The sequence below is a fragment of the Vombatus ursinus genome, unplaced genomic scaffold, assembly GCF_900497805.2.
Source record: "Vombatus ursinus unplaced genomic scaffold, bare-nosed wombat genome assembly UNPS02014798.1, whole genome shotgun sequence".
Taxonomy (NCBI): Eukaryota; Metazoa; Chordata; class Mammalia; order Diprotodontia; family Vombatidae; genus Vombatus; species Vombatus ursinus.
Window position 1 is genome coordinate 48,164,417 of NW_020954576.1, and position 25,172 is coordinate 48,189,588.

The following is a 25,172-nucleotide window of genomic DNA, read 5'->3' on the forward strand; positions in this document are numbered from 1 at the left end:
CCCCCCCTCTTCCTCTTCTTCCTCTTCTCTTCCTCCCCCTCCCTCTCCTCCTCCTCCTCCTCACTTTGGTGCTGCTTGTCCATGAAGCCTCCTCAGCTTCCCCTTCCTCCTCTTGGTTCTTCCCTTCCCATGTCGTAGCCATGAATGACATTTTTCTCTTTAAGTTTTCCTAAAGACATTCTCTCCTTTGCCCTTATCACAGCCTGTCTTGTAGAATATTTATTAGTGGATTTGTCTTATCCCCCATCCTAGGGGCTCTTTGAGGACAGGGACCTTATGGTTTTCACCTTTGCACTTCCATGATGATTGGTACAGTTTTATTTTATTTTATTTTGGTCTAGTCCTGTGAATTAATTAGTATAGAGAACTTCCAGTGAAAAACTCCCTCTAATAATTCTTACCAGCAACTGTTCTGCACCTTATAATCTTAGAGAGTTGCCTGGGCCATGGAGAAGTTAAATAACTTGGCCAGGCTCATGTAGTCAGTATATGCTAGAGGCCACACAGGCAAGACTTAAACCCAGGTCTTCCTGAGACCCCCTATCAGCTGTGTCTTGTATCTATTGTGTGTAACCGATGCTTAATCATGTTGAATTTAATTATTGCAGTGAATTGGGTTAAACCATTCCTGATCATATGTTCTCATTTTCTAAGCCTTTCTTCATTTGGGTTGAGAAAATTGAGGGAATCAAGGGGATTAGAACAGCAAGTGGTGGTGGGAATTGGGTAAACCACGCTGCCTCCATCTTGTGACTCAATTCTGGAGCTGGTTCAGTTACCTTTCTATTCAATTATGGGTCTGGTACAATTTCTGTTTTGTGAGAAAACTTCATTCAATTGTGGGAATTGAGAGAAAACCTTATTGTATTGTTTGAACCTAGTTCTGCGTGGCTGGAAAGCTGGACCACCCCTACCTCCTACTTAGAGACCGTTAACCGAAGACCTAGGTTATGCTGACCAGAAAACGAGTCAGATCCAAAGATTGATGCAAGGAGTTTTCTCACTATTATACATCTCAAGCAGCTCATATATGTTATCTGAAAACTGGCCCTGTACTAATCGATCACCTCATTGTTTCCATGTTCCTTCAATAGTTCACAGACACTTGGGAGGGAATGAGATACCTCCTTTTCTGATTTTAGGGAATTGCACCTGTTTACTCTCTCCCTCCCAATTTAGAAAGTCCATAATCTTTCCTCCACCTAGGAATCAGATTACCTAATGTATCCTGGTTGTTTCCTTTTAATTAATTGGCCTTATTTGATTGTTTTTAGTATATAAAAGTCTGTCTTCCCCTGTATTCAGCATGCAGGTCTAAGCTGAAAGAGGTGTGGTCTCGGATTGCTGGGCAATTGCCATGCTTAATAAATCGATATGCTCAGAAGATCAAACCTTTGTTTCCTTAGACATTTCATCTGTTACCCACCCCAGGGTGCTACCCTCCTAAAAGCACCTTCTTCATAAATCACAGAAACACAGAATGTTAGTGCTGCCCCCATCTCCAGGGTGGTACTCACATTTATCAAGGCCATGATCCAGAAGGCATAAGACATCTGATTCCCTACCCAGGCATGGGCAGGTAGCTCATGGTGGGTCAGGTTGGGCAGAGGATGGTGGGGTGTCAAGATTTTTTGGAAATGGGGGCTGCCGCCTCTGTCATGGTTCGTGGCATTGGTTGGCACACAATCAGCCTCAGAAAGGAAGGGGTCAGCGATGAGGGGGCTCAAAAGGGCACCAAAGCCCACGAAAAAATGGAGAACCTGGGAGGAAATAGTGGTGAGACAACCAATGTACAAGGGAACTCAGTCACCATCTCTGCCAAGCTTTGCTAAGCTGAGGACATGGTACCCTCTCCCATCCCCTACAGGTTCATAGGATTTACAGGTAGAAGGAACCTTGAAACTTGTCTGCTCCATCTCTTTCATTTTACAGCTGGGGAAGCTAAGGCTTGCCCAGGTCACCCAGCTAATAAGAAGCAAGGGTGGGATTTGAATTCAGGCCCTCTGACTCCATATTTTTTTGCTCTTTTTGCTGCATCGTCATGCAGAATGGGGATTCCTGCAGGCACTAGAAGTTTGGAATTTTTTTTGGAAGTTTGATCTGTCAGGCTCCTTCCAGTTCTGACATCCCATTAGGGAGACTGTCCCCTGGTGCAGAAAGAAGTAAAAATTCAGAATCAGGAGTGGGGTGGGGTGGGGTGGAATGGGGCTGTCTCCCTAAAGGATGGAAATCCCTTTCTCAGTATGCTCCTGATAAACCATCTTATGTGCGAACCAGAGAGCTCAGAATGTTAGAGCTGAGGTCTTGCAGTTTAGTTACCACCTTGTACAGAGGGCTCAGATGGGAATTGACCTGCCCAAGATCTCATATTGAGAAAGTGGTATGACACCAAGCTGTGGCACCTGCCTACCTTTGGCTAAAATTTGCCTTTTAAAAACGGAACCTTTTGACTTTTGCCTCCCTAGCCCCAAATCAGGGGAGGAGAGTTATAGCCAAAGCTTAGCAGCTGGTTAGCTTCCCTAGGAGGAAAGACCAGCATGGGAGAGGGGAAGTGAAGGCTACTTTGAACTGGAACACCTGAGTGTTTGAGAGAAGGATGGACAAGCTGGGTGATGGGGAGAGGGATGGACGAAGACAAAGGCTAGGTGGGGGAGAAGTGATAAAGAGCACTGACTTTGGAGTAAGAGGGCCTAGTATCAAATCCCACCTCTGCAACTTACTACCTGGATGACATTGGCCAAGTTGTTTCACCTCCTTGGGAATCACCTTCTTTATCTATAAAGCGAGTCGGGTTTGTTGCTTTCTAGGATTTCTTCCGGCCCTTAATTGTATGAGTGGGAGATAGACGGGGACTGGAGAGGTGGGTGGGGAGAAGAGATGGGTTGGGTTGGATGGAAATGGATTGTGTAAGAAAGATCCCCATTCACCATCACCACCTAAAAAGGCCCTGTTCCTCACCTGTCCCCAGGCTCACCTGGAGGAAGACGGCGGAATCCCTTTGGTAGATCTTCACCAACTGCATGTTGGCCACTGTGTCTATGAATCCCATGGCCAGGCCGGCTATAGCTATGACTGTAGCCAACACCTTCACATCTTGGCAGAAGGGAATGACAGCAAACACTAGTGAGATGGTCAGAGATGAGGTGAAGAGGACCCACAGTGACTTGGCCAGCCTGGGTAGGGAAGTATGTGGGGAGTCAGTGAGGTAAAGAAAGTCTTCCTCTGGGCAGTCCCCAGGAGGACCATTGTCCTTGGTGATAACCAATGCCCAGAGGGACCCCTGGGCTGGTGTCCCCCCTTCTTGCTATGTGACCTTGGGCAGATCACCTGATCTGGGCCCCATCTATATGACAGAGGAGAAATAGATCCTACATCTCTCAGAGAGGGTGGGGAGGAAAGGTGATCTGAATTCCTGGATGGACAGTGCCAAAGGCAGAAATTAGAGAGGAGGCCTGGGTGGGAACAGGAACCAAGCTGTCCTTGAAACTGATTCTTCCTATCTAGATGGTCACCTTCACATTTCCCCAACCCCCATATACCAAATGCAGGTAGGTGCCTGGGAAAAAAATTAAATTTAGTACTCTGGTTGGGAGTAGAAGGTATGATGGCGGGCATGTAAAACTCCTTATTCTTATCTCTAACCAAGGACTCACCCAGCTGCTCACATACAGGCCTGGCTCTCAGATAATCTCACAATAATAGATCACAATTACAAAGCATTTTAAGATTTATATAGCACTTTCCTCACAACTCTGTGGGGGTAGGTAGTAAAAGCACTTAATATTCCCATTTTACAGAAAAGTAAAACTTGGAGGTTAAGTGAGTTACCCAACTAGCAAGAGGCATCGCTAAGCCTTAAATCCAGTTCTGATTCTAGGGCCAGTGCACTTTCCATAAGTACTAATCATAGCATTTATTTTGGATTTTAAGGTTGGCAAAGCACTTTTTACAAATGTATCATTTTTTACCCTCACAACAACCCTGGAAGGGAGGTACTATTATTATTGTTGTGTGACTCATCCATCGTTCTTGAAGGGGTACTCTTATTATCCCCACAGCGGACAAAGATTAAGTGACTTGCCCAGGGTCACATAGCTCATAAGTTCCCGAGCCCACATTTGAACTCAGATGTTTCTGATTTCACTATCCACTGTACTACCTAGTTGCTTCTCTACAGCAAATTACATGCTTCATAGCATCACAGCTTTAGAGCGAGAAGGGACCTTTAGAAGCCATCAAGTCTGACGTCCTCATTTTACAGATGAGGAAACTGAAGCAGAGGGAGCTTAAGTGATTTGCCATATGGGTAGTCAGTGTCTGATGTGGGATTTGAACCCAGGACATCCTTACTACAAGTCTAGTGTACCCTCTGTCAGGGTCTGCATCTGGAAAGCTTCCTTTCCCATTCTTCCTTCTCCTTTGGCCCACATTGAACACCAAAGACTCCCCTAGAGAAGACTTCTAGTCATCTCTACCAATGTGAGGAAGTCTACAATGAACTGAGATATTAGCAGGAGAGAATGGAGTTGGACAAGAAGATACATCTAGCATCGGAGGCTGTGGAATGGGACGTCCTGAAGGGCAAAGGGTCATTATGGAATGGTTTTGGTGTTGAACTTGGTGGCAGAGGGATGAACCAGATGACCTCTGAAGACTTTGAAATGCCCATCCCCTATGGAGACCATGACTGTTTCCAAAGCTGTAGTCTGCCCATGTCCTCCTGCTTTTATCTGACAATTTTCTACAGTTCCCTAATCTCTTCCTTCTTCTGTTAAACTCCTTTATCTCAACTGCCCCACAGACTGGTCTGCTTTCTCCTGCTGATAGCTCCAGTTTCCTTATTTTCTTGGTTTTGTTTCCAGGCTGATCTGATGAAGGAGATTACTTACCATGTGCCCTCCCTGCCAATTGGTTTGCTGAGTGGGAGTGGAGACACCTTCTCACCAATCCAGGGCTTTAAAGGAAAGTGAGGGTCTGTCCCCTTGTGGCCACCTGGGAACCAAGCCTCTTAGACTGTCACAGTCAGAGCTGGCCTTAGGGAACGTATTTAATGTGCAAATGCCTTTTCTCTTTGGGGAAAGATAAGAGCCTGGACTATAACCAGTGCCTAGGCTGACATTCAGCATGGCTGTGATGCAGAAATTAATCTCCAGTGCTGAGGTGGTATTTTAGAGTTGGCAGGAACCTGAAAGATCATATCCAGTCCAGGGCCTCAACCTGGGGACCGTGGGTAGATTTCAGGTGATTCATGCAGTTCGATGGGGGAAAAATCACATCCTTATTTTTACTAACGTTTAACTGCAAATTATCATTTCTTTCAATTATTAAATTAAAAAATATTCCAAGAAGGGGTCTATGGGTGTCATCAGATGGCCAAAGAGCTCCATGACACAAAAAATTGGTAAGGACCCCTGACCTAGTATAACCTTCACATTTTATAGAGCAGGAAAATGAGGCCCAGGGAGGGGAGTGTGACTTGCTCAAGGTCACGCAGCCATTTCCTTGTCATTGCTTTCATCCCCACCTGCCCCAGATATGTGTCTTAGCATTTAGCCCAGTGACCTGCACATAATAGGTGCTTAATAAATGCTTACTGAATGAATAAATAAATGTAGCTACTTGCTGCTAATCAGAGTCTCTATCGTGATCTCAGTACAGGGACAAAGCATTTGTGTGCAACCGCACATTCTGAAAATTGTACCCCTCCTCTCTGTTGGGAGGCTTTGAACCTTCCTGGTAAAACAAGCCATGAGTTTTCACAAAATAAATATTTCATTGAAAATCTATGCATTCATTTAAAACCCATCTTTTTTTTTCTTTTTGGTGAGGCAATCAGGGTTAAGTGACTTGCCCAGGGTCACACAGCTAGGAAGTGTTCAGTGTCTGAGGCCAGATTTGAACTCAGGTCCTCCTGACTCCAAGACCAGAGCTCTATCCACTGTGCCACCTAGCTGCCCCCCTAAAACAAATTTTAAAAAAGGTCTTTGTTGCCTTTTCCCAACTGCACACCTAGGAGGCTACGTTATCCACCCTTAGTTCCAGTCTCTAGTAATGACAGTCCAAGACTATTCTCCCTGGAAGTCCTCAACCATGAACTTTCTCCTCTACTTATCCCCACCTATGGTATTCCTAAGAACTTTTCTTCATGATGACAGAAATTAATTTGATAAACTGCTTAAAGCTAAAGTGTTAACAAGTATTTACTCAACTTCTAATAATTACCAAAGAGAAAAAAAAAAAGATGAAGATATGAGCCCTGCCCATCGATTCAAATCCTTATTCTTCTGCTACTTACTCTAAAAGGGGGTTTAGATGACCGCTAATTTCCGTTCGAGCTCTTATGATCATTTGACTTCTAATCTAGTTGGAGGAAGAAATTGTTTCCATCCCATTCAACTTAGCAAACATTTACCAAGTATGTCCTAAGTTCAAAATACTGCCCTGGGGGTGGGGTTGGGAAGGAGGAAATAAAAGATCAATAAGATGTGGCGTCTTGCCCTCAAGAACCAGTCACCACAAGGTCTCTGGGGTTTAATAAGAAGAAAAAACAATAATCTGTGCTTTAGTGGTTCTGCATTCTCATCAATGCATCCTTCCCAGAGTACAGCTCAATACCCAACCAGATCTTCTCATCTTACATAATACGGAGTTGGAATCGGAGGACCTGGGTTAAAATTCTGCCTCTAATACTTCCTACTTGTGTCACCTGGGATAAGTCACTTCACCAACCTAGACCTCGGTTTCCTTCTCTGTAAAGTGAAAGGGTTGGACTGATTGCACTCCTTCCTGCTGTCAATCTATCATTTATGATTCTATGTCTTCCTGTTCTTTTTTTTTTTTTTTTGGCTAGGCAATGAGGTTAAGTGACTTGCCCTGGGTCGTACAACTAATCAGTGTTGTATGTCTGAGGCCAGATTTGAACCCAGGTTCTCCTGAATCCAGGGCCAGTGCTCTATCCACTGTGCCACCTAGCTGCCCCTGATTCTATGTCTTCCAACAGATGGGGAGAATCTATTCCTTCCTTCAGCCTCTCCACATTCTCTGGGTACCACCAATACAGCAACAAAGCTGCCTGTTAACCTGTTCTCTTACTACATGACCGGGCCACCTTCTTTGAAACATCCTGTTCCTGAAGGACACTTTTTTCCCCTTAAAAGCCAGTCATTGATGATATCATATTCATATGGACTTTTTTCCCCCCGCTTCACAATCAAGCATTAGAAAATTGAGGCTCATCTAATAAGATAAGTAAGACAGATATAAATGGATAGATTTGATAGGGAAGAAATAAAAAACAAGAGGAAGGAAAATAGAAAGGAAATAAGCATTTATTAAGTGCCTACTGTGTGCTACATACTGTGCTAGGATCTTTAAAATATTATTTCATGTGATCCTCACAACAACCCTGGGAGGTAGGTGCTGTTATGATTCCAGTTTCCAGTGGAGGAAACCTAGGTAGATTAGAGATTAAGAGATTTGCTCAGTCATACAACTGATAAGTGTCTGACACTGGATTTGAACTCAGGTCTTTCTGCATTTCGTCCCACTGCTCTACCCACCCTACCACCTAGATAATATCCAGCTGAGGGAATCAGAGAAAGATTCATTGAAGAGGTAGTATATGATTTGGAACTTAAAGAGAATATAGGATTTCAGCAGGTAGAGATGGGGTGGATGGAGTATACCAGGGGATGGAATTCCAGGCCTGTGGAACAGTATGGGCAAAAGTAAGAAGCAGAAGTGTGTAGGATGTCTTGGGGAATGACAAGTTTGTGCAGTCTGGCTTAAGGATTTATAAAAGAGAAGGAAGTAGAAATGGAAAGGTCAATTGGAGTCAGACTGTGTAGGGCTGTGAATCCCTGATCCAAAGCTTGGTTGTTATTGAGTAGGCAATAGGGAGCCTCTGAAGGTTTTTGAGTAGTGGAGTAACTTCATCAGATCTGTGCAATGCAGTGATTTCCTAGACAGGGCTGCAGAGAGTGGCTTAGAGATGGAAAAGTCAATGCCAAGATCAGCCAGGAGGCTCTTCCAATCGTCCAGGTAGGAAGCAGAGTCTGAATCAGGCTGCTGCCTATGAGAATGGAAGAGAACTAACAGATGTGTGAGCATGATGATATGCACATACTCAAAAAGTTAACTGACAAGAGATTGAAATGACAGTGTGAGATAACCAAGGAGAAGTCATAAGGCTGCACATGATCAAGGGCCCATTGGAAGAGTACAGACCATCAATGCTGAGAATTTAGGGAAAGAAGAGAATGCTGTGGGCTGGGATCATCAGAGAGTAGGTAGAAAGAAGGAGATTATTGGGAGGGCTTTCTAGGAAGTAGGGAATGACTGGACCCCTGTTATCCTTCTCAGGTGACAATTTTCATTTTAATAGGGGTTTTTGTTGGTGGTATTAATTGGTTTCAGTCATGTCTGACTCTTTGTGACCTCATTTTGGGTTTTCTTGGCAAAGACATTGGAGAGGTATGCCATTTCCTTCTCCAATTCATTTTACAGATGAGAAAACTGAGGTAAACAGGGTTAAGTGACTTGCCCAGGATCACACAGCTAGTAAGGGTCTGAGGCCAGATTTAAACTCTGGAAGGTGAGTCTTCCTAACTCCAGGCCCAATGCTCTATCTACTGTACCACCTAGCTGCCCCCTTAATAAGGGTTGCTCTGACTTAATGCTTTGGGTGGAGAGGTTTGTGTGAATGACAATAACAGTTCCTGGAAGGGCCAGTGGCAGAGATCTGGGAACACAAAAGGGTCAAGGAATATTTTCCCAAGAAGGGCCTGTCCACCAGCTGCAGATGTATGGTTGGTGCCAGACAATGGCCCTTATGGAAAGGGATCTGATCAAAATCAGGACCAATCACTTAACTTCTCTGGCACACAGTCTATTCATCCATGAAAGGAGAGAGCTGAACTAGACTGTTCCCAAGGTTCCTTCTAGTTCTGTGATCCTATCCTTCAGAAATTTCTGAAGACACTGGCCAATATGGTGGAGTAGGAAGAGGGGTCATCTTTCTAGAGCAAGATTATAAATTTGACCCATTGGCAAGTGACCAGGGCAGGAACTATGAAATAGGGGTGGTCCCAGATTGCTGAGACAGATATCAGGAGCAAAACAAGGCTGCAATTGAATTATAAAATAATACTAATAACTAACATTTATATAGTGCTTACTATGTGCTAAGCACTATGCTAAGCACTTTAAAAATATTATCTCATTTGATCTTCACAACAACCCTGGGAGGTAGGTGCCATTATTGTACATAATTAATAACCATGTTGTGAATGTGAATGGGATGACTCACCCATAAAACAGATGATAGTAGAATGAATTAGAGAGTAGAATCTAATGATATGTCGCTTACAAGAAATATACTTAAAACATAAAGACCCACACAGTTAAAATAAAGGGCTGCAGCAAAATCTATTGTGCTTCAACTGAATTCAAAAAAGTAGAGATGGCAACCGTGATCTTAGACAAGGCAACAGCAAAAATAGATTTATTTAAAAGTGATAAACAAGGAAACTACATTTTGCTTGAAAGTATTATAGACAATAAATTAATGTCGATATTTAACATACATGCATCAAATGACATAGCATCTAAATACTTAAAGGAAATGCTAAATAAATTGTACCCAGAAACAAAATAAAACAGTAATACTGGGGAAGGTCCCCTATGTACTTCTTTCAGACCTAAATAAATCTAACCAAAAACTAAACAAGAAAGAAGAGAAGAACCTGAACAGAATTTTAGAAAAGTTAGATATGATAGAACTCTGGAGATTGTTGAATGGGAATAGAAAGGAGTATATATATTTCACGACTGTGCGTGACATTTTTACAAAAATTGGACATGTATTAGGACATAGAAACTTCACAAATTAATACAGAAAAGTAATAATGTTAAATTACATCCTTACAGACCAAAACGCAATAAAAATTATATTTAATAAAGGGTCACTTAAGAAAAAAATTAAAAATTGACTGAAGACTAAATGATAATCCTAAAGAATTTGGTGAGTAAAAAAACCCATGGAAATGATAGATAATTTCATTAAAAATAATGACAACAAGACAAAATACCAAAATTTGTAAGATGCAGCCAAATTAGTCCTTAGGAGAAAATTTGTATTTCTAAACACTTTCATCAACAAAAGCCAGAACAAACAGATAAATGAATTAGGCATTCAATTAAAAAAACTAGAAAACCAACAAATGAAAAAGCCCCAATTAAATACCAAAACAGAAATCTCAAGATTCAAAGAGGAGATTAACAAAATAAAAATCAAAAGCTTCCATGAATTAATAAATAAAATTAAGAACTTTTTTTGGGCATGTGGCAGGAGAATAGATTGATCATTAGATAATTTGACAAATTTTATAAAAAGAACAAAGAAGAAAAGCAAATTACCATTATAAAAATGAAAAAAGAATTCACAACAAGTAAATAAAAATAAAGGATATTATTGAAAACTATTTTGACCAACTTTATGCCAATAAATAAATAAGTAGATAAATATTTACAAAATATAAAATAAGCAAAACAGAACAAGAAATAGAGAGTTTTAAACACTCCAATCTCAGGAAAAGACATTGAACAAGCCATAAATACGTCCCTAAAGTGGGGGGAAAAACCTGGAACAAGATGGACTTTAAAAAGAATCAGCTATCAAATATTCAAAAATAATTAATTCCAATATTACACAAATTTGCATTTTCAAAATAGAAAAAGAAGCGATCTTTCCATATTCCTTTGATGCTACAAATGTGATCTTGATACCTAAACTACGAAGAGTTAAAATAGAGAAAGAAAACTATAGCTCAATATTCCTAATGATAGATATAAAAATTTAAAATAAAATACTAGCAAAAAGGATACAGCAATGTATCACAAAGATCATATACTATGACCCAATTAGAGTTATGCCAGAAACACAGGGTTGGTTCAGTATCAGGAAAAATATAAACATAATTGACAGTGGTAATAACAAGAACAACAAAAATTATGTCAATAGATGCAGAAAAAGCTTTACAGAAGATACAACACCCATTTCTCTTAAAAACACTCAAAACATAGGACCAAATGGTTCTGTTCTCAGTGAAATAAATTATATAGATCTAATAATAATGATTATTATTATTATAACTATTATTGTTATAGTTCTAGTAATTATAATAGATCTTTAGAGCTAGCATTATATGTAATGGAGATAAACTAGAGTCCTTTTCACTAAGATCAGGAATAAAGTAAGGATGTCCATTGTCACAACTACTATCTGATATAATGCTAGAAATGCTGTTTGTAGCATTGACTAGGAAAATAAATTGAGGGAATATGTATAGACAAAAACAAAATTATTACTCTTTGCATATGATATGACAAGCATACTTAGAAAATCCTAGACAGTCAACTAAAATTAATTGAAACAATAATTTCAGCAGTTTCAAAACATAAAATATATCCATATAAATCACCAGCATTTCTGTGTCTTACTACAAAACCTAGTAGGATGAGATAGAAAGAAAAATACTGTCTCCTGTAGAATGTATAAAATACTTGGGAGTCTACCTACCAAGATATACACAAGAACTATGAATACAACTACAAAATACTCTTTACAGAAATAAAGACAAATTGAAGAGAGATTAATTGTTCATGGGAGGCTGAACCAATAAAATAAAAATGACAATACTACCTAAATTAAGGAAAGAAGGAAGGAAGCATTTGTTAAGTACCTACTATGTAACAGCCACAGGGTTAAACACTTTACAAATATCATCAGATTTGATCCTCACAATAACTCTCCAACACCTACTCAGGGAGGTATGATAAATGATAAATATTCTCACTTTATAGTTGAGGAATCTGAGGCAAACAGAGGTAAAGTGACTTGCCCTTGGTCACAAAGGTAGTAAATGTCTGAAGCTGGATTTAAATTTAGGTCTTTCTGACTCCAGGTCCAGTGCTCCAGCAACTGTGCCCCCCTTATTACTTATTCATAGAACTAAAAAAAAAATAGCAAAATTCACCCGGAGGAACAAAAGGTCTAGATTAGCAAGAGAAATAAGGAAAAAAGTGGGAAGGAAGTGGGCCTAGTAGTACCAGATCTCAAATTATATTACAAAGCAGTAATCATTAAAAATGAGTTGGTGTGGGTTAAAAAAATAGAGGTTGATCAGTGGAACAGATACAACATACTGAAGCAGATAAACAGTACTCTAGCCTCTAACTAGGAGTTTTTGGCAAAAACTGCTAGAAAAACTGGACAGTAATCTGGTAGAAATTAGATTTACACTAAGATGCCACATAATATACCAAGACAAACTCCAAATGACCTAGATATTAAAGGTCACATCATAAACAAATAAAAAGGAACAGGAAAACTGCCTTTCAGATCTATGGATTGGGAATGACTTCATGACCAAACAAGCATCACAGAAGATAAAATGAATAATTTTGATTACATAAAGCTAAAGAGTTTTTGTATAAACAAATCCAATGCAATTAAAATTAGTGATTAACTAGAAAAATAATCTTTGCACTAAGTTTCTCTGATAAAGATTTCATTTCCAAGCTACATAAGGAAGTGATTCAAATTTATAAGCAAATGAACCATTTCTTAACTGATAAATAGTCAGAGGGCATGAATGGACAGTTCTCAAAGGAACAAATACAGCCATATGAAGAAATACTTCACATATCTTCTAATTTCCTATCTAAATAATTAGAAAAATGCAGATTAAAGCGACTATGAGGTTCCACCTCAGATCTATCAGATTGGCAAAGTTGACAGAAAAGGAAAATGATAAATATCAGGCTGCAGGAAAATAGGCACACTGATGAACTGTTGGAGGAGCTGTGAATTGTTCTATCATTCTGGAGAACAATCTGGAACTAACTGCTCACAAAGTTATTAAACTGTGCATATCCTTTGACTCAGTGATATCACTACTGGACCTATATCCTAAAGAGATCAAAGAAAGAGAAAAAGGTTGCAGATATTCAATAAATTTTAGGGCAGCCCTTTTGGTAGTAGCAAAGAACTGGAAATTAAGGAGCTTTCTATCAACTGGGGAATGGATGAACAAATTTCCATTAATACCTTCCATATGAATGTCATCAAATACTATTGTGCTATAAGAAATTATGAAAGAGATAGTTTCAGAGAACCTTAGGAAGCCATGTATGAACTGATGCAGAGTGAAGCAAGCAGAGGCAGGAAAATAATTTATACAATTACATTAATATTGTGAAAATGAAAAATGCTGAAAGACTTAAGAGCTCTGATCAATAGAATGATCAAATGTGTTTTTAAAAGACCAGTGGTAATGAATGCTACCCACCTCTTGACAGAGAGGTGATGGGCTAAATATGAAGAATGTGACGCATGTTTTTGAATGTGGCTAATATAGGAATTTGTTTTGCTCAACTATTCCTATTTGTTACAAGAATTTTGTTTTGTCTTTTTCTTGTTTCTTGTTTTCTGGACTTGGATAAGAGCTCTCTTTATATCATTTCTTTTTCTTGCAAGGCAGTTGGGGTTAAGTGACTTGCCCAGGGTCACACAGCTAGTAAGTGTCAATGTCAAGTGTCTGGTCTGAGACTGAATTTGAACTCAGGTCCTCCTGACTCCAGGGCCAGTGCTCTATCTACTTCGCCACCTAGCTGCCCGTATGTCATTTTTTGCATTTAATATTGTGTTTGTGATGCTTACTGATCACCTTGGTAGGGGACTCAAATACAGATTTACAAGCATGATGCCTGGGATATAGTAGTCAGTCCATCAGTCAATAGACATTTATTAAACACCTACTATATTCCAGATATTATACTAAGTGCTGGTCTTATAAAGAAAAACAAGACAGTCCCCTGCTTTTGAGGAACTCACAATGTGATAAGCACATAGTTGATACTTTAAAAAATACTTGTTTGACTGATCTGCAAGTTTAACATGAACCATAATATTACTACTGATGAGTGTCCAAAATTGAATCTGGTCCACCTGCCCTCAGTTGACACATAGCTTACATTAAGAAGATACTTCTTTGAGGAAATCCAGAAACCAGAGGAGGAAGCATAATATAAAGAGCATCTGGTAAAAAAAAAATCAATGGAGGAAGAAATAAAAAGCAATATGGGAATATAAAGAGTTCCAGAAACTGAACAAATATAGCCCAGAAGCATGATGTAGCAACGATGGGAAACTTTAGTAAGGCATATATCTGTGTGAATTTTTTTTTCTCTAACAAGAGTAGTGCAATTAATAAATTCTTGGTTTGTTTTAGTGATAATTTTATTCTTCAAAAGGTGGAGGGGGAAATAAAGGGAACTGCTATTCTATGCTTGATTCTGACCAACTGGTAACTAAAGTAGAAATAATGGAAACCTTGGAGTGGGAGTATAGAGGTAAAATGACCGTGCCATTTTAGGATTCAGAATAGAGAAAAAGAGGAAAGCTAGCGATAGTGTGACATGAACCCTAGATTTGGGAAGAATCAACTTCAAAGGGTTCAGAGAAAGCATAGGTAGAATTGCTAGGCCTAGGTCCCAGAGGGAGAGGCCAGTTTTAAGAATTAAATCCCGAGTACACAAAGAGAAATAATTCCAATGAGGAAAAAACAATCTTAAAAAATTGTTGTGGTACACGGGGAACTCACTGACTAACTTACATTTTAAAAAGACAAACAAGAAAAATGGAAACAAAATAAGAAACAGAAGATATACATAAAAAAGCAAGGTTCTGTAAAAATAGGGTCAGAAATGCTTATGCTCAGAATGGACTGAAACTAGTAAGGACAACGATTCATAACCTTTGGTCCAACAATACCCCTACTAGGTCTATACCCTAAAGAGATCAAAAGAAAAGGAAAAGAGCTTATATGTACAAAAATATTTATAGCAGCTCTTTTTGTGGTGGCAAAGACTTGGAAACTGAGGGGATGCCCATAAGTTTGGGAATGGCTGAACCAGTTATGGTATATAATTGTGATGGAATACTATTGTGCTACAAGAAATGATGAGTGAGATGCTTTCAGAAAAACCTGGGAAGACTTAGCATAAACTGATGCAAAGTAAAGTGAACAGAGCCAGGAGAACATTGTACACAGCAACAGCAATACTGTACAATGATCAAGTATGAAAGACTTAGCTACTCTGATCAAGACAATGATCTAAGAAAATTCCAAAGGATCTGTGATGGAAAATGCTATCCATCTCCAGAGAGAAAACTGATGGACGATGAATGCAGATTGAAGCATATTTTTTTCACTCTATTTTTTGTGCTTTCTCAACAGAACTAATGTGGAAATATGTTTTACATCACTTCATATGAATAATAGGTATTGTATTTCTTGCTTTCTCAATGTTTGGGGGAGGGAGTGGAGAGAGAAAGGAATAGAGAGAGAGAGAGAGAAAGAGAGAGAGAATGAGAATTTGGAACTAATTTTTTTTTTTTTTTGGTGAGGACAGTTGGGGTTAAGTGACTTGCCCAGAGTCACACAGCTAGTGAGTGTTATGTGTCTGAGGCTGGATTTGAACTCAGGTCCTCCTGACTCCAAGGCCAGTGCTCTATCCACTGTGCCACCTAGCTGCCCCCCCCAAAAAATAAAAATTTAAAAAAGAAATAACAAAAAAGAAATTAAAGCCCTTTTCAACATGGCTCCAATCTAATTTTCCAGGTTTATTATATATTACTCTCTATCCTATATCCTACGGTCCAGTCAAATTGGCCTTTTAACTGCTTTTCACACTCAACATTTCATCTCCCATCACATCACCTCCATGGCTGGAATATACTCCTTCCCACTTCTGCCTCTTAGAATCCTAGGTTTTCTTAAAAACTCAGTGTCGCTCCATAAATAGAGCCTTTCCTGATCCTGCCAGCTGCTAGTGCCTCCTCTGCCCCAGAACTTACTTAATTTTATGTACATTTATATGTATGTGTGCACTTTGTTGTCCCAGACAAAATGTAAGCTTCTTGAGGGAAGCTACTGTTACATTTTTTGTCTTTGAAACACCAGCATTAAACACAATGCCTGGCATTTAATAAATGCTTATTGATTGATGTTGAAGATGAAACTTCATACAGAGAAATGTAAAGTCTCACAAGGGCTAACAAAATCAACTTTAGAAGTACAATATGGCAAAAATGTGATGAGACGGCTGAAAAAGATGAGGTTTTTGTAGACTCCAAGCTTCAATGTAAGTCACCAGTGGGATACTGAAGGTGAAGAACTTAACTGGATCTTAAGCTGCACTGAGAAAGCATATAGTGTTCAGAAAGAAGGTACCAGTCTGGCTATCTAGAATATCGTGTTCAAGTTTGGACATGGGACATTGACAAGTTGGAGGGTGTCCAAAGGAGGGCAATCAGGAGAGTGAGGGAACTGGAAAGCATTGGAGGAAGTAGGAATGGTTAGCCTAGAAAAGAGACCTATGGGGAACATGAGAGTTGTCTTCAAGTATTTAAAATGTTGTCATGGGCAAGAGGGACTAGATTTGTTATATTTGTCCCCAGAAAGCAGACCTTGGAGCATTGGTGGGGGTGGAGGGCTGTAGAGAGGCATATTTCTGTTCAATGTAAGGGAAAACTTTGTATCCAAAAGTGAAACAGGCTCCCTCGAGAAGCAGTGATTTCCCCTTCACTGGAGAGAGGCGTTGATGCTTCTTCCCCATCTCCATTAAATTATATTTACTTTGTATATCTTTAAATATGTTTATATGTACACATGCTATTTCCCCTGAAGAAATGTAAATTCCTTGAGGGAGGGTAAAGACTGTTTCACTTTTGTCTTTGTATACCCAGCACTTAGCACTGTGTCTGGTACATGGTAGATCTTTAACAAATGTATGTCAAACGATGACTAACTGGTGCTGCAAAGGTATGCGGTGGCCCTTCAAGAACCTTCCTTTCCACTCTAAGATTCCTGAAGTAGTTTGCCCTAGGCCCCACACCTGGAAAGTGTCCAAATCAGCTCCAGACCCTCCTTCCCCTACATCCCACCATGTCTGTAGGAGGAACTCTAGGAATACAGTAGACTTGCATTTACAGAGGCAGCATAGTACACAGTGGTTAAGTGCATAACCTGGAGCCAGGAGAGACCTACATTCCTGTCTTTTCTCTGGCATTTACTAGCTGTGTGGCCATGGGCAAGTCACCGAGCCTCAGTTTGCTCACCTCTAAAATAAATATAATCATAATGACAAGAGAGTTACCTTATGGAGTTGTGGAATCAAGTCGAATACTCCTAGAATCATAGATCTAGACTGGAAGGAAAGGGACTTCAGAGGACAGTCCTTCCATTTTACAGATGAGGAAACTCAGAGCCCAGAGAGGTCAATGTATATCAAGGCTTTTCGAACCTATCTAAATATCAGTGGTTATCTAAATATCAGTTGTTATTATTATCCATAGAAAAGCGATCCAAGTTGGATTTTTAATTACAGGCTGGCTTTCCCTCAATGTCTTTGCAAAGGAGTGCCCAGGGAGGTTTTTTTTTTTAATAGCCTAAGAAAATTGAATTTAGGAAGATTAAAAAAAAAAAGTCAAATGCCACAAAATGCAATCGAAGTTCAACTGAAATATGTTTTAGATTGTTCACTTTTCCAATGGACTGTGCCCCTCCATGAGAGTGAATAAGGGAGAGTAGACTCAAATCCTGTTAAAAAAAACAAAACGTTAAAATGATGCTTTGGTTTATCAATCAGTCCCTCAGGGATTCCTCAAATATTGATTAATAGTTCAATTGGGAGCTTTGTCACCTTCCTCTCCCCTATCACTACCTCCCTCCTGCCCCCATCATTCCTCTTCCCCCTCCTCTGAAGCAAAGCTACTTTGTCTTGCCTGCAGCAACATCCCTCCCCATCCACCTCCAAGCCCGACTCCCACACCCGCCCCAGCCTGCCGGATGAGCCCAGTGCATTTCAAATTGGCAAGGTTCAGAGTCGCTGTGCCAAAGTCCATAGAGCAGGAAGGAAATGGAGACCAGACAGGGAGCAAGCCGGTGAGAGTGGGTGGGAGCAGGAGTTACCCTGCAACTCAGCTCCTGGGCTTCCCCCAAGTGAACCAAACCCTTGACACTCCCTCCCTTTCTGATCCCTGACCCCCTAGATGCGAAGTTTCTGGGTTAGCCAGGTGGAGCTGGTGTTACCCTTATTTCTTCCTGTTTGGGAAAGAATCGTATGTGATGGCAGGGATCAGGAGAACCCTTAGAGATCATCAGTAGTTCCACATCTTCATTTTACAGAGTGGGAAACTGAGGCCCAGAAAGGGCAAAGTGACTTTACCCTTTCAAGTCACACAAGTAGAGGGTAGCAGAACTGGGAATAGTTCAGGTTTAATTTAGGTCTCCTGACACATGATCCAATGATCTTGCAGTGGGGGAAGGAGTCAGGGAAGCCATAGTGAGAGATCTCAAAACCTCTTTCTTCACCCCAGCCCTGGAAGAAGCCATCTGGGGCCAAATAGAAAAGGAGGCAATAGAATTGCCCCTGTTGCAGTCTGGGATATTGGGTGGGATGGTGGGAACCAGGAAGGGGTCATGAACAGAGACATACTCCTCAAAAACAGGAGTGAGAAGTGAGGAAGGAGGGTGAGGCAGAGGGGTAGAGAGGATCATGGGATTTAGTGCCGGAAGGAACTTTAGAGTTCCTCCTCTCTCATCTTAATATTCAGGAACAATGCCAAGGTGGTGAAATAACGCACCCAAAGTTAGCAAGAGTCAGAATTTGAATGCAAGTCCTTTAACTGCAAATCCAGTAATCTCTCCGCTCCTTGCAGCAGCTAGTTCTGGAAAAGCACCCTGTATCCTGGAGGCTGATATTGAACCAAGTTAAATATTAACAGCCCCAGACAGAAGGAGAGAAAAGTTAAAGAAGTTATAGCTTTTGGAACCCCATTGGGAGGGGTAAGATGGGAGGAGGGGCCTAAGGTGGAGGCGGGAAAGGGAATATTTCGCTCTGGGCACTGGCCAGAGTAAAGAGCATGGAGGCTCCTACCTAGCTGCATTAGCTGTGACCTTGAACGTTACTGAACTTCTCTGGACCCTACTGTTCTGTTCCTTTAATGGTTTATCTGTGTGTGTTGTGCACATATCACATGTATGAAATGTACAATGCTCCCTCCTTGAACCTGGGTGCTGTACTTAGAGAAAGGAGACATTTGGTTCAAAGGCTACTCAGCTAGTGTCTGAAGGCCTATGGTGGGCACAGCCTCTAGACTGGTGGCATTGGCCCATAGTGAAGGTCCTAACTCACACAGATCATGTGTACCTATTTGGGGGAGGGGACTCTACGCATCTCAGCCAGGCTGGGGCAGCCACATTCCACTGGCAGGGCCAACCCTTGTGTTCCATTACATTGCCATTCTTCTCACGTTCTTGGCTTTCGGCTACTTGCCAATGTACTAGGGCCTTGGGAGGTACTTTGGCCCAACAAAGCAGGGAGGCATAGAGAATGCCTTGGTGTCCTCTATCTCTTCCACTCACTGATAACTAAATTGTGAGCATCCCCAGTGCTATCATTATCATTGACAATAATAATGATTTCAACCATCAGATTGAGAGCTTTTTGAGGATGGGGGCAGCATATTTCCTCCATCAAACTTCAGATCCAAGTAAGAGGGGAAAACCTGCTTTAGTTTCTTTTCCAAGGTGAAGTGAAGAGTGGGGCAAACAGTCTGTCTCCTTGGTGAAGGTCTTCCCCAACTCTTTAGACCATAAAAAGCAGTTACTGCCTCTAGGGCAAGGATGGGGGTCAGAGAGGCAGAAAGTTCAAAATGGGCTAGGGAACACACAAATAGATGACCAAATCTGGAGTCAGGTGCCTTTGATCTAAAATTGATGACAAGGACTCCAGAGGGAATGAGGACCTGATCGGGACACCAGGTTTCCTTTTGGGAATGTCAATCGGGAAACCCTCAATTTGCTAGAAGAGAAATAGCCTTTGCCCTCTGGGAGTTCCCAGTGTGATGGGGAGAGAGCCTCTTCTTGCTGGAAGCTCCCAATCTAATAGGAGAAGTTAACTATATACTTAGAGAGAGCAGACCACAAAATGAATAAATATTAAAAACTCAATATACCGGTGAGAACAAATGGATATAAAAGTGGGCTTTGAATTTCAGGGAAACTGAATGTCGACTTACGTCTTTCAGAACCAATTCAAATTTTTTTTTTTTTGGTCAAAGTATGTTTTAAATGCACCCGGGGGAGGGACTTGGGCGGGGGGAGTAGAGATGTTGTTCACTATTTAAAGGAATCCTAGGTCGAAACTTTTTCTAAAATGAATTGGACCAGGAGGTAGGCTATCTGAATTGTAGCTCTGGCTCTGTCACTCATACATGGCCTTGGGCAGGTCATTTAACAGCTAACAGACTTACTTTTCTCATCTAGATGACCTGGACGGCCCCTTTGGCTCCAGCCATCGTCTGGCTCTTTTGCAATGGAAGTAACCCTTCTCGAATTAGTGCTAACATTCTGGTGTAGGGTTTTCTCACGGCAAGGGACACTTGTAGTGTAAACTGACATCCTGATTACTAAGAGGTCATAGGAACAGTATGATCAAAGTCAAGTGGACTATCTATTGCCTACAGAAGAAAGTACAGAGACAGAAGTATAGAAGCATCGAATATCAAGGGACCTCAGCAGCCATTGTCTGGCATTTGAAAACAGCCGCCTTCTGCCATACAGTATTAGATAAACAACCATCTAGCATTGGTTTAAAGACTTTTGGTTTTTCCCTTTTGTTCTGATTCTTCATTACAACATGACTAATATTTTTATATTTTTATGTAAATATTTTTAATATGATTGTACATGTATATCCTACATCAGATTGCTTGCCGACTTGGGGAGAGTGGAGGGGAGGGAGGGAAGGAGAGAGAAAAAAATTTGGAACTCAAAATCTTATAGAAGTGAATGTTGAAAACTAAAAAATAAATAATATATATTTTTAAAAAAGACTTTTGGTGACAGGGAACTCACTACCCCCTTGAGGCAGTCCATTCCACCTTTACACATAGCTCTAATCGTTCAGAAGTTTTCCTTCAATTTGTCTCTGTCACTTCCCCCATGGCTCCTCATTCTTGCCTCTGAGGCCCAGTCAGTCATTTATTAAGCATTTATTAAGTACCTACTTAAGCAAGCATTTATTAAGTACCTACTATGTATGTGTTGAGAGCTGTGCTAAGCTCTGTGTTTACAAAGAAAGGCAAAAGACATTTCTAGCTCCCAAGGAGCTCCCAGTCTAACAGAGGAGACAATGTGCAAACAACTATCTACAAACAAGGTGCAGAGAGAATGAACTGGAAGGAAGGCGTTGGCATTAAAGGGAATTGGGAAAGGCTTCAGGTAGAAAGTGAGATTTTAGAGAGCACTTGAAGTAAGCCAGGAGGCAGAGAAGAGAAGGCAGAGGATCCCAGGCATGGGGACAGCCAGGGAAAATGGTTGGAGTCTGGAGGGGCAGAGTCTTGTTTGAGGAACAGCAAAGAGGCTAGGGTCACTGGATCACAGAGTACATAGGGTGGAGTTAGGGGTCAGAAGACTTCTGAGGTAGGAGGGGGGTCAGATTATGAAGGGATTTGAATGTCAGAGGATTTTATATTTGATCTAGAAGTACTGAGGAGTCACTGGAATTTACTGAGGGGGGTGGGAGTAGGGAGGAGAGTGACATGGTCAGACCCATACTTGAGGAAGATCAATTTGGCAGCTGAATAATGATGGAATGGAGTATGGAGAGACTTGAGGCAGGGAGTCCAAGCAGCAGGCTACTGTGATAGTCTGGGGCTGAGATGGCAAGACCCTGCACCAGACTGGTGGCAGTATAAGAGAAGTGAAGGGGACACAGACCATATACAAAAGATGTTATGAAAGTAGAAATGGGTAGAAGCGACAGGTCTTGGCAACTGACATGCTATGGGAGCGATAGAGAGTGAAGAGTCCAGGATGACACCTAGGTTGCAAGCCTGGGTGACTGGGAGCATAGTGGTATATTTGACAGCAATAATAAAGTTACTCTGGGGAAAAGATATCGAGTTGTTTTGGATATGTTGAGTTTAAGAGGTCTATGAGACAACCCAATTCAAGATGTCCAATAAGAAGGTTGGAGATGTAAAATTTAAGGTCAGAAAAGAGGTTAGAACTAGAAAAGGAGATCTGGGAATCATCAGTAGAGATAATCATTGAATCCGTGGGAGTTGATGAGATCACCAAGTGAAAAAGGAGAAAAGAAGAAAGTCCAAGACAGAGCCATGGGGGACACCCATTGTTAGTGGACAGGACTTGGATGAAAAGCCAGCAAAGGGAAAGGGGAAGTAGGATAGAGAAATGTCATGAAAACCTAGAGAGAAGTGAATATCAAAGAGAAAATGCTGATTGACAGCGTCAAAGGCTACAGAAAGGGATGAACAGGACAAAACAAGAAGGATGAACGCTGAAAAAAGGCATGAGGTGAGGCAGAAAAACGTCTCCTTGCCTCTTTCATATCAACAGCTCCTTTCCCTCAAGTTTTTCCTCTCTAGGCTAAGCACTTCAATCCATCACCAATCATTAAGACTTGACTATAAATCATGGCATTAAGCACTAGGGCTACAAAGACAAAAGCGAACAAATTTCTCTCCTCTGGCCCTTATTTTCTAATGAGGAGATAATATGCCTGTAATATGAATACAATATAATTACGGGAGGGGAGTCCACTGAGACCCACTGAGGGAGGATAAGCTAGAAAAGACTCCATGTGGAAGAAGATGATGCTTGAGCTGAATGTTGAAGGAAACAAAGATTTCCAAGAAACTGAGGTGAGCAAAGAGTGTGTCCCAGGCATGAGAGACATCCAGGACAAAAGCGTGGAGATGAGACATGGAGAGTTCCATTTACAGAACATGGAGAAGGCTAGTGTCGCTGGATCACATAGTGCGTGGAGGGGAGTAATGTGTAAGAAGCCTGGAAATGTAGGAAAGGACCAGGTTGTAAATGTCCATAGGAGTTTTATATTTGATCCTGGAGGCAATAGGGAACCACAGTAATTTATCAAGCAAGGAATGTGATATGATCAGACTTGGTCTTTAGGAAAACCAATTTTGCAACTGTGTGGAGGATGCATTGGAATGAAGAGAAGCTTGAGGCAAGGGAAACCAAATAGGAGTCTAGTGCAGTAGCCCAGATGAAGGATGATGAGGGCCTGTACTAGGGGCAGTGTGAATCAATCAATCAATCAAAAAATATTTATTTTGCACCTACTATGTGCTAAGTGCTGAGGAAACAAAAAGAAGCAAAAGCTTGTCCTTGCCCTCTGGGGGTTGGGAGGAGGGGACAGATGTGAAAAATGTTATAAAGGCAGAAACAAAGTTTGATGACTGAATATGTGGGATGGGTGAGAATGACAAGTTGAGAATGACACTGAGGTTTTGAATCTGGGTGACTCTGAAAGATGGACAGGAATAGGGATGTATGGAAGAGGAGTGGGTTTTGGTGTAAAGGCTCTTTTAAATGTGTGGAAGCTTCAGATGCCTATGGAGTATCCAGTTGGAAATATCCAAGAAGCAATTGTTGATATGGGACCAGAGCTCAGGAGGATATGGGGCTAGATTTAGAGATCTGAGAATCATCTTCATATGGTATGAATTCAAGGCCTTGATGCAAGAAAATCATGAAAAATGAGTCAAGGCCCTTATGTGCCCTGGTCCCTCTTCTCTGGGAATTCTCAATGTTCTTCCAAAATGAACACAATATTCCAGATGTAATCTGGACAGAATACAGTGGGATGATCACGACTTTATTCCTAGATATTGCCTCTCAAGGCAGTCTACAATCACATCATCTTTCCAACCACAGAGGGACAGTGCAATGCAGTGGATAGGACACTGAACTTGGAGGCAATAAGTTTTGGTGCTGTTGTATACTTCATACTCTTTGTGACCCCATTTGGGGTTTCCTCGATAGATACTGGGATGCTTCGCTATTTCCTCCTCCAGTTCATTTTACAGATGAGGAACCCGAGACAAACAGGGTTAAGTGACTTGCCCAGGATCACACAGCTAGTGTCTGAGGTCAAATTTGAATTCAGGTCTTCCTGATTCCATGACTAATACTGTGCTACCTAGGTAGGAAAAGCTGGGTACAAATCCTACCTCAGATCCTTAATAGCTGTATGACTCTGACTAAGGCATTTAACCTCTTTGTGCCTCAATTTCCCCATTTGCAAAATGAAGAGGTTGGACTCAATGGCCTTGAAAATCCCTTACCACTTTTGATCTATGATCTGTGTGTATTAGTGACTCCATTTGAAGTTACAACCCCCTAACTTCCCAAATCTTTTCTTTATCCCAGAAGAAATGCTGTAGAGCCTTGTCTCCCTCATCTTGTATTTGGGAAGTTGATGTTTTTGAACTAAGGTGTAACACTTGAAGTGGCTGAGAGGAAACTTGACTGCTATGAAAGGCTAGAGTATAGAAGAATGTGACACAGAGAAGAAAGCCCACCAAACACCTGATAAGTGCCTTATTCCAGCATTCAGAGCCCTCTTCAATTTGGGGCTAACCTTCCCAGACTTCTTTCATATTATTTCCTTTCACAGATTTCCCATATCTCTCATTCCAGTCAAATTGGACTCCTCTCTCTTAGTTCCCATCCTATTCTCTTTGGCCTCCAAAGTTTTTCCTCATCCCCCTTTACCCCTCCCATGTCTGGAATGGACGTCTCTGCCATCTTCCTTTCCAGCAAGGCTGACTTAGCTGCTCCTTCCTGCATGAAGCCTTCCCTGATGCCCCAATGAAACTGATTTTCCTCTTTTGTAAATTTCTTCTAGGTCTTTGCCTGGATTTCTCTTTTGTACTTGTCTCTCTCATGTATTATAGTAATCTGTGTATTTGTCTTCAAAGTTAGAGTGTAAATTCTTGAGACCAGGGCCTGAGTCCTATTTATCTTTGGCATCCAGCCCCTAGCCCAGTGGCTTACATTTATCAGTCTGTTCAATGAGTGAATGAGTGAGGAGGCTGGTGTAGACGAATTGGAGAAAGCTTGAAAGACGCTGCACCTCTTCTCTCACCCTAGACACACACTCTTCTCTTCTTCTGTCTCTTTCTGTCTCTCTGTCTCTGTCTCTGTCTCTGTCTCTGTCTCTCTCTCTCACACACACACACACACACACACACACACACACACACACACACACAC

General features: G+C 41.1%; 1 protein-coding gene across 2 annotated transcripts in view; it reads right to left on the reverse strand.

The window, feature by feature from the left end:
- The window catches only part of MFSD4A (major facilitator superfamily domain containing 4A), a 61,993-nt gene that overhangs the window by 30,753 nt on the left and 6,068 nt on the right, over positions 1-25,172 (reverse strand). For both annotated transcript variants that reach the window (XR_003569897.1, XM_027871002.1), the window contains exons 2-3: positions 2,975-3,173; positions 1,518-1,760 (exon numbers count right to left, since the gene is read on the reverse strand). Coding sequence is in view for 1 of the 2 variants with exons in the window: in XM_027871002.1 (XP_027726803.1) it covers positions 1,518-1,760; positions 2,975-3,173 (442 nt within the window). In the remaining variant the exon portion in view is untranslated. The remainder of the gene's footprint in view (positions 1-1,517; positions 1,761-2,974; positions 3,174-25,172) is intronic.